The 19,502-nt window shown below is 40.9% G+C and overlaps 1 protein-coding gene across 8 annotated transcripts in view; it reads left to right on the top strand.

The window, feature by feature from the left end:
• IL1RAPL2 (interleukin 1 receptor accessory protein like 2) overlaps positions 1-19,502 on the top strand; it is a 400,648-nt gene that overhangs the window by 290,611 nt on the left and 90,535 nt on the right. For 6 of the 8 annotated variants that reach the window (XM_032123853.1, XM_032123847.1, XM_032123854.1 and 3 more), the window contains one exon: positions 18,161-18,214. The exons of the other annotated variants lie outside the window; for them this stretch is intronic. In XM_032123853.1, coding sequence (XP_031979744.1) covers positions 18,161-18,214 — 54 coding nt within the window. The remainder of the gene's footprint in view (positions 1-18,160; positions 18,215-19,502) is intronic. 8 annotated transcript variants of the gene reach the window in all.

The raw sequence follows: 19,502 nt of genomic DNA, 5'->3' as shown, positions 1-19,502 counted from the left end.
TAAGCCGTTAGTTGTCCCTTAAGATCAGGGAATTTACACATGGTGCTTTTTTTTCTGATATGTTAATGGGTTTGGTTATTGCCACTAAACCATATTCATATGAAGGAACCTGAACTTAACTTCTTTTGCAGTGAAGTTCATTGATTTCCCTCTTGATTTAACTTGGCAAATAGATAAAGCTGGAAGATTCTCAGGGAGCAACTTCATCTTGTGGAGGCCACCAGCAGCGTGGGGCAGGAAGGCTGTGCTGGGCTCTGAAATGTGTCAGAGCCTTGAAGGACTGGGAATCATTTGATTGCACAATGTAACGTGGGAGGAAGTTTTGTGTAAGGTCACCTGCTAGAATACTTCTTTGAAATCTTGTTAAGCTCCTAGGAGTTTTGAATAATTGACATTCTTCAGTATTTTATTAGAAATTAAAGGAAAATTTCTGTGTGTTACAGGCCCTTTAGCCCATGGAGTCAAATCACCCGATATGCCTGATTTTTCAGTAGTTATGCAAGTACAAATGTGCCACTAAACTACAAAAGAAGTGGAGTTTAATCCATCTACTTGTTCTGCAGAGATTATTTTCGTTTTCTATTGGAAAACTAATCTTTAAAGAAATAGCTGTCTTTTCCGTATAAGTAGAGGAGATAAATAATTATTTACTGTCTTTATCCTTAATTATTAGCACGATGCAATGCAAAATCTCCATAGGCCTCTAGGCAATGGCCTAACTATTTAGCAGCTTATTTGCTTACTCCAAACTGCAGTATTCACCTTTTAGCTTTCAGATCTTATAAGAAGTTTTAGTGAAAACAGGTATGCACAATTCTTATTGACAGTGGATAAAAGAGCTCTTTCAGGCTTCAAACATGGTCCAGAGCCTGCCTTGTTCTTCTTAAGGAGCAGGAATGTACTTTTTGTGTTTTCTGTTTTTCTTTGGAGTGTCACAGAGATCTAAAAACAATCCCATCAAGGTTAGAGAGAAGCAGAAACTGGAATTTGCTTCTTTTTTGTTTTCTGTATTTGCTTGTGGTGGAGAAACAGAGCCAGAGATGGGGGAGGGTTGACAGGAGGACAAAAGAGCATCCCAGAGGACTGGAGAAATAGTCCAAAACAGTTTCATTGTCTCAGTTGCTTTACCAAGTCAGATAATCACTTCATCTCTGGGCCGACCTAGGAAATAATGACTGAATTTTTTTTTTATTGTCCATTTACTGCTTCCTTTTTGTAAAAGCAAAACTAGAAAAAGACCCCTTTTTATTTGTGTTTTAGTTTTTTGCATAGAGGTCGGTAGAGAAATAGTTCTTGATTGCATGGTATGTGATACATTTAATCTTACTGTACCTCTGTATTAACAAATAATGTTTGTTCTTACTATATAGTGTCTGTTTTGTAAATATATGGTATTACTCTGATAATAAAATGTTCTTCCTCAAAAAGTATTCCTGAGTTGTCTTCATGACATTAAAATCAGATTTGATAGTACAGGCCGAAATACACTCAGCTCTTGTGCCCAGGAGATGAGGCAGAAGGCCTTTAAGACCATCTCCCATGTAAAGCTCTGACTGTGAATTTATTAAAGTGTATGCCATTGTGATTCAAAGTTGAGTTGTTCAAGGCCCCTTTTTTAGAGCAGGAGCTTGCTGTTACTTTGACTGACCATATAAACCTAAGTGTGTTTATGGATTGTTCATGCCAAATCCCTGAGTTTAGATCATTCCTTTTGTGATTTAGAAGAGTAAAGATTGAGACCTCAGTCAGGTGTCTTGGGGCTGTGAGCAGTAAGTTTTAAAGAGCTGTTATCTATTTTCACATACAGCTGTCTGACAGCAAGTGGAGCATGCTGTGCTGTAAGTCTTAAGATGGCATGTTGGTACATTGCTCTGCTGATTTATTTCTTAATTCATTTGTTAAAATTTTTTCCAGCTAACTTTGTTCACTCTTAGTGCTTCGAGAACATGGAAAGAAGGAAAACCATTCCTTTGTGTTTTGATTACATGATTACAGAGTAGGTTTCTCCTCTGAGTTTGCACAGTTCTAGTAGCACCAAGAAGCCAAAATTCATCTGATCCCTGGGAGCTGGGAGCTGTTGTGCTGCCAGCTCTCAGCTGGTATAAAAACAGTGTGGCAGAGACATTTGTGGGAGAAAGGAGTACAGTTGTGCTCTGCTGATTTTTGGTTGGACACAGATCTGTAAGGATCTATATCTAGCCAGTCTAGATATATATGTATAAGCAGCTGCCAGAGTTCTCTAGCTTGCACCATGGCTGCTATTTTTCGTTTGTGTGTTCCACAGAGCATAAAAAAAGCTAAAAATACAGTATCAAAACAGACACTAAAGCTGTTAATTCTGTACCATGTATTACAGTGACTGCATTGTTAAGTCTTTTCCTTATGAATGAGTTAGTTGAGTGCAATGAATTTTGCATGTTTGGGTATATATTAATTGAATATATAATTTTCATATCATTCGCTTTTCAGCTATGTCCTGGTTTTGTTTTCAGATGTTTACTTAAGAAATGTAGCAGGAGTCTTACAAAACAAAGCAAGCATCCTCTGTGTTAATTCATTTACTGAACAGGGAGGACCTCAAGGGGTTTAACTCACTTTTGTCATGGTAGTTTCTCTGTTTCTAAAGATGCTGAGGAAAGAAAACACATAGTTTATGAGGATTGTCATTATTCCTAATAGCTGAACTCTTCAGAAAGATTTTGTTTCTAAAAGATTTAACAGCACAATTCCTTGGGACTCATTATTAGGCAGATCAATAGAGATCAATAGAGCTACTGTAAAACAAGTGCAAGGGAATATACAAAGTTACATCTGCTGACAGGTGTAGGAATAGACTGAAAATAGTTAGGAGTAAAAAAGCCCTTTTGGTTTGCAGCAGTGGCTGAAAGGAATTATTTGAGAAGTGGAAATTCTTGCATTTACTGACATTTTAAATATACCACTTCACTCTCCACAGTCACTCCAATTTTCACTGAGATGCCACTTCTCTTCTTAAAAATAAATAATGATTGTTAAAAACAAAAAAAAGCCCTGCAAGATGTTTCAGGCATTCATTTCATACCAAGCCTGTTTATTCAAGACAATCCAGCACTGTCTCTCATTACAGATTTGCTCATTAAATCTTGCATTCTTCATGTTTAAAGATACAGGTATTTGATAAGCAGTTGAATAGAGTAGTAATCTTGGACAGAAAGCAATAGAGAAATTTTGAACTGTGAAATGCCTCAAATAGAGCAAGTAATTTGAAATTGAACTTGGGAAGAAATTCTTATTTAGTGTGCTTGCAGTGTGGAAAGAGCCCTGATACTTGTCTGTGGTTAGGCCTCTTGAGTGTTGTGGACATGCCTTTTGATTTGCAGATTAAAGGGTCATGTGTGATAACTGCTCAGGAATGTAGTGAGTATGTATGAAAAACAGGGATCCTGGATGTTGGTTACTCCATGCTGCCTTTCTTTCCTCAGCTCCTCCCAGGCATTCACCAGCCTAGGGCTTAGCAGGGGCTCTCAGAGGTAGATCGGGGTTTCCATAAGCCAGGTCAAACCCAGAGCTTTGCACCTCCCAGCTCAGCTGGGATGGCATAGAAGAGACAAACATTGAGGAATCAGAGGTGACCTGATCCAAATGGGTCCTGAGTCAGCAAAGAGGCTGACTGGAAGTTATCCATAGAGACTTATTGTTCTTTCCTTGTGTGAGGCCTGAGTGTGGGATAAGTGATCGTCTTGCCCCAAATCATGTTCTACTGCCTTATTCTGTCCATGTGGAGTAACTCATACCACCTCACAAATTCAGATGTGAGTGGCAGAGCAGAAGGAAGGTGGGACTAAAGGCAGATAAGACCTGTGGGTGGTGTCCCCTCTACCCCAACACCAGCAAAAATTCGGTTCCCTCCATCCCCAGTTCTCCCCACGCTGCACCTTCATCTCACAGCGCTATCTCCCTGTACTGTTGCTGTCTGGAGGAGCAAGCTGGTACCTTCACTGTTGGCTCCTCCATACCTTCCAGTCATCCATGGATCTTCACTGCATCTACCTCCTCCCACAGATGAGCTGGGAGATCCCTGTTCTTCCCACGGGTGGACCAAACCTCACACGTTTTTCCCCGTCCTTCACCAGGTTACAAACTTGCTGTGTGAATCATCCCAGACTCAGTGCTGGAAAATCATCTCCCCCCAGGCAGTGCAGACTCTCGTACCAAAAGCTCCATGTTTCAGCACAGAAATACATGAAGGAGCAATTTTCACTAGGAAATAAAAGAGAAACTGGGAGGATGGTCTTTAGGACCTGCCTTCCTTTGCAGCACAAAGTATAAAGCTCCACAGCTATTTCAGCTGTACGTGCCTGTAGGAAAGGAGGCAGGATTTACATCTATTGCAATCATTCTGTACTAATCTGCAGGGAATATTAGAGACAAATTGTCTGACATTTAGGTTTAGAAGTAGTTCCCTAAATACCCAAAGTGTATTACTGCTAATGCTTTGATGCTAATTTGGTATGTTGTTAATATTCATGCTTCTCTCAGGGGTAATGGTGAAATGCTGCACTTCAGAGACTTGGGCTGGGATCTGTGGTTCAGCTGGTGTAAATCCACTGTTGTTTTGCTTTTTGTATGGTTAATCCAGGTTTTCATCTGTGAAACAGAACAGTTCATTGGCACACTTCTGTCTTTTGTTTTAATGGGCTTAGAAAGACAAGCCAAATTCTGACTGCTGATCCATGGTTTTTACACCCATTGGGATTCATGGGATTGGCACAGATATGTCAGAAATTAAGATTTAGCACTTTACAAATTTTTTTCTGTATTTTTTCCATAAACTTTTTATTGCTTATGTTGGGTTCGGTGGATGTTAGGTCAGTATATACTCGGAGGGCACCATGATTCTGTCTGTATAGAAAAGATTGATTAATTGGTGTCAGATAGACACCCTTGCAGTTAGTTTTGAAACAGCAATACTATAAATCAATCCGCTGTCTTCTTTTTTGTTCCAAGAAAGTGGTTAAGAGGAAACACTCCAGTATATCCTGACTTACAGTTATCCCAAGGCATTCATTCAAGGGCATTAGCTAACTTATGATGATTGAAGAATGCCTCAAATCGTCTTGCTCCAGTAAATCTTCCTCTGAAAGTGGTGACTGTAGTGTGGGGATGTCCAGGACACGGACCTTTAGCACTTCACTAGGATTAAACTGCCATTAACAAATGCAACCATCACTTTAGCTGCCACAGACAGGCAGCTGTGCTGAGCTTGGCTAAAGGATCTCTTGTTTGGTTTCTCGATTTACTTCATTTGACTAGTGTCTGGGAAATGGGCACAAGTTTGTTTCTGCAAAAATGGAGTTCAGTCCATGAGACAGGAAGTAGAAAAGATGGTCTTGGTGGAGAGCAGGGGCTTAGAGCTGTTGGTAAGAGCTATGAGGCTTTTTTCTGCTATAACTCTCCTGACCTTTACCAGTGTTCTGTCCTCATTTAAGGTGAGGATATTGCTTCTCTAGTTTTCAGGAATGTTGTGACAATAAAATCACCTGGCATTGGGGAAGTGCTCCAAGAAGAGCAAAGAAGGAGTACAGATAGAGAAAGCTTTGACCTGGATTTTTTGCCTCAGGGACATTGCCTTTTGGGCTCTGAGCCTGACTGCAAACACAGAGACGTTTAACTGCACAGTCCACAGACATATGCTATTGTGCATTGAAAGTCAGACAATATTAATGTTCCAGAAAAGAGAACCACAGGGCAAAGTTTGCACCATTTTCCATGCTTGTTGGAAACACTGTCACTGGAAGGAATTCATGTGCTGCGATTTTACATTCCCTCTACAGTGTTTGTCATGTGAATGAGTTATTAAGATGTGAATGCCTCATATATTCTGTAAATTACAGAGTAGAAACATTCAGCACTACTATTTTGACCTTTTCAGCATTCTGTGATTTGCTGGGCATGCCATTCCATATCTTTTGTTTACGGCCTCACTAAAATGTAGGGATGGAGCTGAGTGGGCAAACAGTCAAAATATACGAAGCTGGGAAAGGTCAGGGTCATGCATCACAGCACTGCTGTTCAGTGGGCAGGGAAGATGAAAATCTAGACTAAGCGTTCTCATGATTTTTTCCTCCTTCACTGAAAAATAACAGAAAATTGTATTTTGTAATCTGTTCCAAACGCAGCAGTGCAGAAAATGAAGACTGATGGTATAATTTTTATTTCTTAAAATTTCAATATCATAATGTCATGATCTTAGAGGCTCTGAAAATCAAAGCTGTCATAGTCCTTCAAAAGAAGTGAGATGGAATTCTACTCACCAAATCTTTGCTTCATTTAATCCATGTTTGATAAATGTTGCTCTTACCTTCATCCTCAATACCCTTGTGTTTGTCTCCATCCTACAGAAACAAGTAGTTTGTATTAGGTAATTGAACTTCAACCATTAGAGCGAGGTTGAGTTAGTTTTTGTGTCAGATATTGTAATTTGTCATGGTTTGACACTGGCCAAACGCCAGGCACCCATGAAAGCTGTTTATGCAGAAAAAAATTAATGAATGGCTCATGAGATGAGGATTGGGAGAAAAATACCCTAAGGGCAAAACAGGTTCAAATTTAAAGGTATCAAGTAAATTTATTATTAACAGAGTCAGAGGAGGATAATCAGAAGTAAAAAAAGCCTTTAAAACACCCTTTTTTCCCCCCAGCCTCTCCCTCTTTCCCACTGATAGCACAGGGAAGACAGGGCGTGGTGTGTTTTCGTCAGTTCGTCACTTGAGATCTTTTTCACTTCGCTCAGGGAGAGGAGTCTTTCTTCTGCTGTGCCGTGAATCCCTCCCACAGGGAAAGCAGTCTTCCCAGAACTGCTGTGGAATGGGTCACTCATCCACAGGTATAGTCTTGTAAGGATAGGCTGCTCTAGTTTGGAAGCAAGGGCCCTCTTTCTTTATCTCTGGAAGCAAGGGCCCTCTCTCTTTCTTCAGGTCTCCCACTGGATTTCTCTGGCACTCACTTGCTCTGGTGTGAGCACTTTTCCCACAGGCCGCGAGTGGATCTCTGCATCTCCCCTGGACTTAATGGATTACAGGGGGACAGTTTGTTTCACCATGGTACTCACTACGGCTTGCAGAAGAATTTTGGCTCTGACTCTTGGAGCACCTCTTCCCCCTCCTTCTTCACTAACCTTGGTGCCACCATGTTGTTTTCTCTTATGTCTTCACTTCCTCTTCTTCTCCATCTAGAAGAAAAACTGCTGCCCATAGGTACTATTGCCAACAAGTTCCACGAATTCAAAGGTTTTTGCAGCATCCCGCAGCACCAAGAGGTTGATTTTGTTTAGGTTCTGCGTCGCAGAATCACTTGCCACGTTTCTGTTGCCAACCACGCGGCCCCTGCCACCACCGTGCAGGCAGTGGCGGCTGCTGCGGCACTGGTGCTATTTAATGCTTCTCTTCATGTGGGGTGCCGGGAAGGAGAAGCTGCCACCCTTCTGCCTGCGGTATGGCTGGCTAGGGGTGGCCAGGCAGGCAAAGCTCACTGCAGGCTGCACTGAAATGGTGGCGGCACTGGCACATTGCCATGCACTGTGCCAGGATGCCCTGCGTTGTTTTGATTTTCTTCTCAAATATGTTATCACAGAGGCATTACCAATTTCTCTAATTGGGCCAGCAGCATGTCCATCTTCATACCCGTCAGAGATTGGCTCTGCTAGACATGGTGGAAGCTTCCAGCAGCTTCTCACAAAAGCCACCTCTGTGGCTGTCCCCTGCTACCAAAAACTAGGCCATGTGAAACCAATACACAATCCAATGAAGACCAAATGAAAGACAGTCAGAGCAAGATTACTCTTGAAATTAAGAGATATTTTTATTACCTACTGAAGACACATGTTACGTGACTTCTCAGAACCCCTGATCAGATGGAAGGTAAAAAATAGAGGAAGCAGTAATCTGAGGAAATGCAGCAGAGGCACTCTGATTTCTACCATACTTTATTAGTTTAAAACAGGCCCCATGGTGAATTGTGGATACAAAAATGCTGCTAGCAAGGATTTTCTTGCTATTTTCTAAGTCCGTGAGAGACTTTTTCTCTCTCACAGAGATAGTAGCAGAGTTCTGTAAACAACCAAACACCTGCAACCTCAAAAAGTCTTGTTTATGGTATAGTAGAAAAATATTTTGACAATGGATGTTTTAGGATTTTAGCCAATCACCCCCAAGGGATGGCTGATCTTTGTCCAATTAGACTATGAAGAAAAGGGTCTATAAAAGAGTTTGTAAAATAATTAAATAAATCAATCTTGCTGCACAATTCCTGCCTGCTGGATCTTCTCTCCTCCTCCCCCCTACGGCTGCGGGACACGGTGATATACCCTAGGGCAAAGGCCTGCAGTAATAGTGAATGATGACTGTAACTTTCTACTACTGAGTATGTTTTTATTATCTGCTTATACCATATGAGAAGCTTACTAATTTTAACATGCTTGGCTCTAGTCCCATGAATAAGTGAATATAATTAGTCATGAAAACATCCACGGAGATCTCGTTGATGTGCAATCAGGTGTGCAGTTACTTCAGCTCACAGGAGCCTAAACACTTACTTGAGCAATGCTTTATATTACTCAAATACAAATTAGTGCAGTCTTGCACACTGCATTAATTAAAAGGCCTAAGAAAATTTCATTTTATATCCAGCAGAGTTGCAAATTTAAGTAAGCTGAATATGCTACTGCTATAATGTCAGTGGTGAAGTTTGTAAATGGTGCTATGTGCTTTCCTGGCCAAATGTGATGTAACTGTTTTGCAAACTTAAAGTGTTTTTCACATTTCTCTGATCAAGCTCAGTGGTTTGAGTTGAGAATTTAAATACTTAGGATGCAGTAATTTTAATTTTAAAAAGGGAAAAAATGGTGTGTCAAGTGTGCTTTTTCATTGCTAGTGAGATGAGTAAATATTAGCAAATACTCTATTCTCTCAATTTTGTCTCTTTTTATGAAGGAAAAGATTGTCCATGTGGATCTTTCCTTGGATACATCCTCTAAATGCTTCTGGACTTGACGCACTATTTTGAATAGCTTACTGCCAAGTCCTGATTATGCAGAGTTTGAAAAGTGAAACTTATGATTGGGCAGGCTGATCAAATCAGGATTTCTGTTTCCCAATTACATTACTATAAACTCTTTTTAATGATTTCCTCATCTGCATTGATGAATTTGAAATCCAATTTATAGATAATATTCTGCAGCCTGTCATTCAAATTGTTGATATTAATAAACATTGCAGGCAGAAAACTATTTTGCTGTAACATTTGAGCACTGAATATGAAGTGAATGCATATAGAGTAGGCAGAGGATTTCATTTTTAAGTGCAGAGGGTACTTGTGGTTTAGTTTTACCTGAATTCACCTGCCTTTCCTGCTTTTAACCCACTTTGGAAGCTGAGTTGTAGAGACTGGAATCTGCTTATAAGGAATCTGCTTAACTAAGGGTCATTGACCAAGTGCTTTTATTTAGGACTGTGGTTTAACTTTTCTAAGTATCACCTGGCATAGTGAGTGGTGTGTAGATATCAAATTGTTATTCATCCTTCAGGCAGATTACCTTTGAGAGGGGATCTGTTGCATTTGAGCAGTTATTCAGAGGCAGGCAAGCATGTTGCTTCTCTCCGTGCCATGTCAGGATTTTAAACCCCAGCTTCTCACAATTCAGCTCATCCCTTCACAGCCTGACCTCTCTTGTGTGAAATGCCTCCTCAGTCAGAAGACTCTTAAACAAACTTGTGATTCCAAACACCTAAGGTTTTTTAGCGGCACTTGGGGCTTATCTGCTGTACTTTTGCCTGTAAAAAAAGCCAGGAAATCCACAAGTGAATCACAACACTGTAGTGTGTAACAATGGGTGTGCCTATCTTAGGTTATTAGAATAGCTTTTTAAGGAGACTATCAATAAATCCTCCCTGGGAATTTGCAAGCATCTTGTTTTCTGTACTAATTTTGTATCAGGACCTTGTTTCCCACCTGTCTTGTACAATATTCTGTGCCAGCTGTGTAGTGAGGTGTTCTACCAACATTTCAGCAAAACTGACTGGGCAGATTCATTTTTTTCTATGTGATATAAGACTCTTTTGTAACTAACTTGTAAATATTGGTGCATATGCATCATGTCTGTTGTGTTTCCTCTTTCATAGTTATTTACCGTACAGTCTCAAGCACTGAAATCCCTGTCAGAGTTTCCATTAATCTTATTTCTAAGGCCACATTAATTAAAATACAAATGTCTTTTGATTGAGAGAGCTTTGGTAAATTTCTGCTGCAAATAATATTTTTGAATTGTGGTTCTGTTATCCTACATAACTGTCAGGGGCCAAGTCTGGAGAGCTGGCCGGATAAACGTCACGTACACCGATACAATTAAGCATCATTCTCCCTTTATTATTCAACTATGCAAGCTTATATCTACTTTTGCAAAGATTCACACCCAGTCCCTCTAGACAGCCTCTAATCCGGGGGGAAGCCGACCAGTGTATAACTTTGCCAAGGACTCTCAGGGCTGCCTGCAGCCAGGTGCTTTCCAGGCCTGCCTGCAGCCAGGGGCCTGTTCAGGGGCTTTTCCTCAGCAACCCTGGGTTGTCCAATCTTTCCAGGGGTATCATATGCCCTTGTTCCATAAGGAATTGCTCTACACACAACCATCTCAAAAGTACATCATGTTCAGAAACATCACTTTAAGTGCTTAGGGAGATGTTATCAGAAGTTTGGTCAACTTTTGGCACAGCAAAAATTAGGTGACAAATCAGAGTAGTTGAGGGTCTAAATTATGAACAGAGATGCTAAAACAGTATTGATACATCCAGGCCCAGTTTAGTTCACTGTGTTCTGTTACAGTACAAGCCAGTGGAACTTCAGTCTAGCAAGGGTATGTTCGGTCGTATGAAGAAGCACCCATCGTTAATGTGTTACAAATGTAGAATAACTGTTGTCTTTTATTGTGTGTCCTAGGTTACAATGTAAGATGTAACCAAAAGCATGTATTCTATTATCATCTTCACAAGCTGTTAAAGCAGGTGGGGCAGTGCTCGTTATCTCCTACCATGGCTCATCCCTGATAACTCCCTCCGGGCACTATCTCTGTTTAATGGCCGATCAAGGACTCACCACATGACTTATAGAATTACATCCACTCGTTGTGGGATGCTCCACCCAGGGGGAGGAGCCAAGCATTCCCACCTGGATATAATCTGGGGCTTGGAACAGCATGAGGAGCCCTTACCTACGGGACTCCCAGAGGACAAGAGCCACCACTGGACCTTCAGGTGAAGATCAGACCCTTTTCTACAAGATCACTGCTTGAACAGGACCACTTCATCTGGACTGCTACCACCACTGTGACTAACAGGGTGTCAGGTTGTATCCTGACTCTGTCAGTGTTCTTGTACTATTGCATTTATTTTAATTTTCCTATTAAATTATAATTCTGACTTGCAATCTCCCACTCGTTTGTTTTCAAACTAGCGTGTTGTGTCCAAAAAGTATGACCTGATATGCTTGCCATGGTATTATGTTACTGCCACCATGGCATGCCTTTTAAAGAAATGATGCAATGATGTGAACTCCCAAAATGAAGCCTGCTGCCCATGATAACTGAGTGGTGACACTGCAGATACACCCAGAACTGAAGTGTCAGTGAGAATGATGTCTCCTGTAGGAAAGGATGCATGGCCTCATACTGACAGTGTAGTGTTCCTGCTCTGGCATGAGCTTAATTTCCATCTGAGGAGACTCTCTCATTTCTGTTTCTGATGGTATGAATAGGATATATTTTGTCTAGATGTTCTGTAATTTTGAAAATATGTGTGAGGAGATTGCTTGCTGGGTTTTGTAATTGTTTTTCTAATGTAAACCAAAGAAACATTTTAAGCCGGTTTTTGAGGTTTTTTTGACCAGACAATAATGAATGATTATGAGATCAAAAGTGGGCAGCAGAGCAGCTGGCAGGAGTAAAAACTTGTATTTTTTTTTGCTATATCTCTAATTGAAATCACCAGTTTTCAAAGCCGATGCTGACTCTGTTGAATCTAATTTAGTTCCTGCATCAACTCAGTTGAAGCGTAAGTGTAACTGGGAAGGGAACCAATGTTCTCTACCGGAATGTCACATCTGCAGTGTCAGACACGTGAGTCCCCACAAACACCTGTTTTAATAAACAGCCAATTTGCTAATGCTCAGTTATGCCCACAAATAGCATCTGTTTCTGGCCAGTTGTCTACCTGAATATAGCATCCTTCTTAATCAGTGAAAGCCTCTGTTGCATAACTAGTCTGACTCATTTTCCACCCAGAGATGGGAATTACCCACTCTCCTCTCTGCCCTTAATATCCTTGAGGGAATTGGTGAAAAATAGAAAGTCCGCTGGAACAGTTCTACCCTCCCTTCCAAGCAAATAAAGCTGTCAGGGCTTTGATATGTACATAAAAATAAATACATTTTTAGAGCTGGGTGTTATTAAAAGACCACATTGGCTGAATGATAATTAGTGATGGACCAGTGGAGCATCCAGGGCATTCCCACGGTGGATGTTGCTTTAATGACGGCCCAAAAAAATTTTCCAGACATTTATAGTGAGGTTGGATGCTGCTAAGAAGGAAACAGAAACGCCTTCCTGACACCTGGAAGCCAGCACCACTTTGCCAGCTAAAAGGATCCGGGGCAGCTGATCCAAGCAAACCTGGCATCACACACTTCCACTGTGCTAAATATGTGCCTTGCACTCTTGGCCCATGGACTTTGAAGAGCGCCTGGCATAAGGGCACAGGAAAGACTTAATGTTCTTCCTCAGGAAAATTTTGTATCTTTAGACTGAAATTCTGGATCTAGTAATAAATTTTGTGTATAAAGGCTGTGTGTACAGCCTTACAGTGCCAATAAAGGAGTAAATAAAACTATAACACTATATAATCTCTAAATAATATCCTGGCTTCTCCTTTGAAGGAAACAACCTTGTGGAAAAAATAGGGGTGATAGGGCTAATCCTTTTCTCTTCCTGCCATGCCCCATTATTAACTATAGAGATGCAGTAGAAGTGGATTCAGATATTAAACTTTTTTATTGCTTTTGTTATTTAAACATTCATAATGGGATTACAACAGAGGCCATTGCACTTAGACAGTAATAAAGCAACTTCTGACCTCTGCCCATGCATGTAGGAAGTACTATATTGTCTGCTACACAGATATTACAAGTAATAAATTGATGAAACAAACTATCCAGCAGGAGAGAGGGAGTAGAGAGACAAAGCAGTAACACAGCAAGAGTTTGGCAATTTTAACCTTTCAGGAGCAGCACAGCAGCTGACCATGTACCCAACCTGAAAGAGTACAATAATATAGCCAGGGAGAAGTGAATCTCTAACCCAGCAAAAGTGAAGCCGTGACTTAAACCTTGACATAAATTTTTGTAAGCCAACTTATGCTGCTTGTTAGCAAAAGACTAAGTCTTTTGTCCTCCATGGTAGTTCTGCCCAGCAGATTGTATTTCATGGAAAAGCAGCTCAGTGGAAGTCAATCCAAACTGCTTGTGGCTTGAATTATACTTCATAGAAATCAAGCTGCCCAAAGTGCTATGAAAACAATGTGGTTCTGTGGCCCCTGATTAAAAAAATGTGATGGAGCTGATTATTCACTCACGTTACATTTTCAAAAAGAAGTATTCATGCAGTGCAAACTGTCTGCTTAGGGAGAGATGAAGCAACCAGTCCCTTAAACCTCTTCTGTAATTGAGCAACCAGTAGTGGTAGATGTTTATGTTTTGAGTCCATAATGCACCCTGACAAGGGAGGTCACTGGATGGAGGTAGGCAGAAATAAAATTAAAATTGGATAAAAACAACTGAAGCCGTGGGACGAAGTTTAAACATTCTATTTTTATTTTTGAGACATCTGGGCTCACTGGGATTTTCTGAATGTCTCTCACTGAAGTTGCATATTAAGTACCTTGAAAGCAAATGATGCAGCAGAGGAGGGAGTTGGCTACTTGCTGTGCACTGAGCAGAGATTTCTCACTTCATCCATCATTCACAATGTGCTGCAGTACTTCCAGAACTACTGAACTTATCTAATGTAGGGTGGAATAAGACCAAGAGCTCCATTTGCAATGTGTGCTCTGAACTGAATGTGATAAGGTGGTTTGTAATTGCTGGGTTTAGTAGCAAAGTTTAATCCTATAGATTTAATATTGTGTGGCTGTGCACTCTGTTTTTTAGGATATATGGAATTATCGGCTTTCAGAAATTGAGAATTGGTTATTTATAAATCACAAGACTGACTTACATATCAGATTCAAGGGGCTTTTTCCCTTTTGCTTCCTGTAAATGTAGACTGTACTCTACCTGTAAGTACATCATTAGAACTGCACTTGAAGAACTGCTATTCAGCTTCTCCATTTCCCACAGTGATCCCATAGAGTTATGTTAATGGATTTATGGCTTTCCAGGTCATCCCACATCTGACTATCCACACAACAGAGAGCAGGCTGCATAATAATTTACTCAGAGTTGCAGTAAAAAAATGCACCTAAGTCTTGCTAGCTTACCAATAGTTGGTCAGCCTTTGGAGCTAGGGATGGATGAGCTGATCTCTCAAGACCTTTCCCGGTTCAGCAGCCATTGTGTTATGATTTAAGAAGCTGGAGATTTTAAAAAGATAGAGGCTCTTTGTAAAATTTCAAGATGCTGATGAATTTGGCAATGTACCTCTTATCTCTTTGTGTTCACCACTTAATTGCAGTTAAATTAAATTCCATAATCAAGTTATTAAAATAGCTTTTATTTGTCAGCTTCTTAAATACACTTCTGATCTTTGCTGTTGAAATATATCAGTGTGTGTGGTTGGAGAGGTACGATCATCTGTAGTGCCCAAAATTATAGAATTGTAGAATAGTTTGAGTTCGAAGAGACTTTTAAATGTAATCTAGTCCATCACCCCTACAAGGAGGAGAGATGTCTTCAACTAGATCAGGTCACTCAGAGCCCTGTCCAACCTGACCATGAATATTTCCAGGGATGGGGCCGTGCTCAGGTACAGTCTGGCAGCTACAACAGGTTCTTATACCTAAAGCAATTGCATCAGTCCCTGTAGTTTGCTCTGTCAGTGTGTGTCCAGTCCCTGGATTGTTTAGGTTACTGACAGACAGACCTTTGGCTTCTTTGGTGGTTTAGGAAAGAATCTACAAATTGAGAATTTGGAGGGGGGGGGAGGGGGAGAACTATGAGGACTACATTCTGTGTATCCCCTTTTTTGTTACCTCTTCTTGGAGGAGATTTTGAGGCCTATGTCACAGACTGGTTTCCACCATTCATGTGAAATACCTCTAAAAAATAGCTTTGTAGCACTTGCAGCCTATTGCAGCAGACACTGTTTTATGTTTTTGTGTCTGGCTGGCTCCAGCTGTCACATCAAACTGAGCTTTGAAAATCATTATTCCATATGGATTTTGTGCTCTCCTATTAGGACAGTGTCTGTACAAACCCAGAGCATGTGCAGCAAGGTTACTTCAAGATTTATTTTACAGCAAATTCATTTCTCTGGATGCCTTGTGAGATTAAAGTCAAACTTAAAAGAATCATTTTCCAAAACAGAAAGCAAACAAAGATTTAGCTAGTCCGTACCCCATCGTTCACCATTCAGGCTTGGGACAATGGCAGCATTATGTCATTGTTTTAACTGTGAATGTTGCCTCTAAATTTGTATGTTCTAAGGATGGAAAGAGAAGCAGCCTTTCTCTGATAAAAGAAGGGCTGGTTTTCTTTGATAAAGCATAGATAAATGCTTTGATAGTTACTTTTTAATTGCTTTATTGCAAAAAATTATCAATGAAGCCATAAAAGAGAAAAAAAATGATCAGCCAAATTGCCTCAAGATGGATATGTAATGTATAAATCTCTTGTTTAATGGATCTAGTAATAGACCACCTGTTTCAGTTGCCTTTTCCCATTCAGAATATGAATGAATGATTCTCTCAGATGTTCACAAAGAGAAAACACAATTGCACCTTCAAAAACTCAGTGATTTTTCTTTTTACTTTTTTTTTTCCTTGAGGTTTGTTCATTCTTGTTCTCTGTATCAGCCAATCTCGGTACATTTAACCTTGGGAAAATAAAAGCCTTTGGTGTGATATGTAAAGTTTCATGCATTTTTGTTTTCCAGTTGTGTTTCAAATGAGAAAAGAGAGCCATGCACGTGAATAAAACATTGCCAAATCCCCAGAGACTCAGGCCTGAGTTTCAAGTATTCCTTCATTGTGTGGTCAATGTATATACCCCAGTATGGATACCATCCCGTTTGCCCAGTTCTGTGTCTTTTGGTATTGGTATTACTTGTCTCTGATAGGATTCAGTTGTGCTGAGGGTGTTTGAGCTCCACAGCCTGTCTTGTGATTCAGTATGGTTTTAAAATAACAATTAACAAAAATCAACTGCACAGCTTTGTGGATTTGGACTTTTCCTTTTTGTGGGCATGTGGAATTCCTGAGCCATTCTAAAGATAGGGAATTTTAGTAAGTAATCTTAGATTTCCTCTTGCAGTGTTGGTGTTTTTCACTGGTAATTTTTTGCGGGGGGAGAGGGTTTGGGTGTTTGGGGTTTTTTTCCCATTAAGGATAGCTTAGAATACATTTCCAAAATGCTGAAAGTGCATATATTGCCATTTACCATGTCCCACTCATGTGGGTAGCTTTCTAAGATACACTAACTTGCTGTCTTTTTAAATTAGGAGCAGCCCAGTTCTGAGGCAATATCCTCCTTTTAGCGGGGGGGGCGGTTCCGAGCGCAGGGGAGCCGGCCGAAGTCACGACATGAACCCCGATACGATTTGAGCATCATGCTTCCCTTATTGTTTACTTACACTCACTTATATCTACTTTACCAAGCCTCACGCCCTATTCCCATGGGACACCCTCTAAGCAGCAGGGGAGCCGACCAGCGTATAGCTTTTCCCAAGGCTGTTCAAGGCTGCCTGCTGCCAGGTGTCTGCAGGCTGAGGCCCCTTCAGGGGTTCTTCTGCAGCAACCCTGGGGTGCTCAGACTGCCCAGACTGTCCTGGGATATCATATGCCCCTGTTCCACAAGGAATCCCTCTACACCTCCTGTTGTAAGTTCTGGCATGATCACTTTGAGCACATCCAGAAAAGCTGTCTCTATGTGATTCTTCCATGTTTCCTGTGGTAACTGTGTTCCAAAGATGTGCATTTTCCTTATGAAAAATCTCTTTTCAAAGCTCATCCCCACAACAGTTGAAATTTGAGACTTGGAGGGCTTCTTGTATGCAGAGGCTTCATAAGCTCTAGTCAGAGATGAATGAATGAAGCAGTCTAGCAGGCATTAAAACAGGGAAGGTGGGATGGGAAGAAACAAGCCCTCGTTTAGAAAAAACTCAAGATGTCAAGAACAAAATTAATCAAGCCATTGGGGGATATAAAGATTATTTTTTTCAACTCTTACAGAGCCATGAAAGGAACCTGGGTAATAAACAAGAAAGAAAATGGCACATTTATGGGCTTAAATTCAATCTGGTTGATAGAAGAGAAATCTGGTGGGAATGATTTGCTTGATGGAAGCACAAAAACCCATGTTTATCACCAATTTAAGAGCAGATGAGGGAAGGAGGAGCCATGTCAGAAGTGGCGTTTGCAGCTTCTGAGAACCTGGAAGCAGTTTCTGATCGATGTGTGTCCATCAGTGTTGCAGCCATGAAAGAGCAGGAAGGGGGATGGGATGGTGTCTCTTCAGACCATGAGTTTGCAGTGAGGAAGAAGGTGACCCATTGTGAAGTCTTTCACTGTTGAAGGCTGGGAGAGGTGTTCCATTGTGTTGCATTTCATCCTCATTGTGGCAAGCTGGAAATCAGGCTTTGTCAGCAATAAAACTTCCCCTTGAAGTACTCTACCCTTCGCAGGGGACTTATATGTCCACTTCATCTTGAGAAGCAAAGAGGAATAGATCCGAGCACTAAAAGCTAGTTTACTTTAACTAGGTGTTGAAGGCCTATGATTTGGCAATCTTATTTCCACATGATATATGTAAAGCGCAAATGAGTGAAAAGAAGTTAAATACAAACCGTGAGCAATATTGCCTGATACCAGCTTTATTTATCACTGATGATATCACAAAATTGTGCCTATGTTTCATCTCTGTGTCACAGCCTCTACTGCCATATCCAGCCCTCTCCTGCCACTGCCAAAGAGCCTGATTTATGGTAAGTGTCGCTAATATTTTTGGACTGATTTTCATGCAACACTGAGATGGTGCCAGCCATCACCATCTTTGTTCCAGTAGCTTCTGCACTACTTCTCTGTGGATGTCAGCTCCACAAAATCATCCAGTGGGATTTTGTGCTCACTCTGCTAAGAGCAGCTAGATTGCCAGGCATGGAGGTGCAAGACAGACAAAAGAGAGAGCCTCCAGTCCCTGCTCTTTCCAAATTGTAGTCAACCAAATGGTAGGTAATAGCACTGGGATGCTTTGTTGTATTGAGAAATTCTTTTTTTTTTTTCCTCAATTTTGTTGAAAAGTTTCAGCTGTATTGCCTGTGACAAAATCCAGATCAAAAATTGCAGCCTTAAAGGAGCCACATTCAGTGTTGAAAACAGTGCTGTGGTAAATCAGCTTGTAGAACATAAAAATTGCTGGTTAGAACTGGGGTAAGTTAGAGAACACTTAATAAAAGCTCAGCAGCCAAGAGTCAGGAAGGCTTTGCTCTGGAGTTACATTGAAATGAGGACACTACATAGTGACATGGATGTACCAGACAACAGGCACTTTAGTACAGCAAAATCAGCATGTCCATGAGACTGTAAAAAGGATGTAAAAGCAATGAGGGTGTCTGCTTGGGAAGCATTTCAGGAGAGCTACTGTGACCAGAAGGAATAATACAATCCCTAGGGAATACACTCGTGTGGGGTTGGAGAAATGCTGTTTCTGGATCTGGATCTTGATGGGATCCTTGCAGCAGTCAGTCTCCAGGTCTGGCTGTTAGCACTTCGGGAAGCTCACTGTGAGGAGGACAATTTGGGACACTCACAAGATAAAGAGCTGGGAAGAGTTAAAGAATCTCTGCTGTGTTCAACACAGTGCCACATGGCTTAGTCTGTGAGTTACATATAGAGGGAATTGGAATTGGTGATGGAAAGCTCTTGTGTCTATTAAGCTGAAGTGTGTAACAAAAAGTGATTACGTTGTGTTGATGCTATGAGTGTATCCCAGACTTACAGCACAGCCTTTTTTCAGGGGAGGTAATGAAGAAATGCAGCAGCTCATCAGCCTGTGGCTCTCCGTCAGTGTCAATTCTTCAGTCAGGAACTGGACTTGGCCCAATTCAAGATGTGCTGCCATCTGACTTCCTCCTGTGGCTTGTGGAATGAGAGCTCAAATTGGTAGATCAGTGCGCCCTTCTGCCTCTGTTCTCTCCAAAAAGCTGGATGTCCAGTGTTAAACTCTTGAACCTGAAGTTATATAAATTACTTGATTTTAAAACCCTTTCAAAG

Source organism: Corvus moneduloides, chromosome 14 (assembly GCF_009650955.1).
Source record: "Corvus moneduloides isolate bCorMon1 chromosome 14, bCorMon1.pri, whole genome shotgun sequence".
In the NCBI taxonomy this organism is placed as follows: domain Eukaryota; kingdom Metazoa; phylum Chordata; class Aves; order Passeriformes; family Corvidae; genus Corvus; species Corvus moneduloides.
This window is presented reverse-complemented; position numbering and strand designations above follow the sequence as displayed.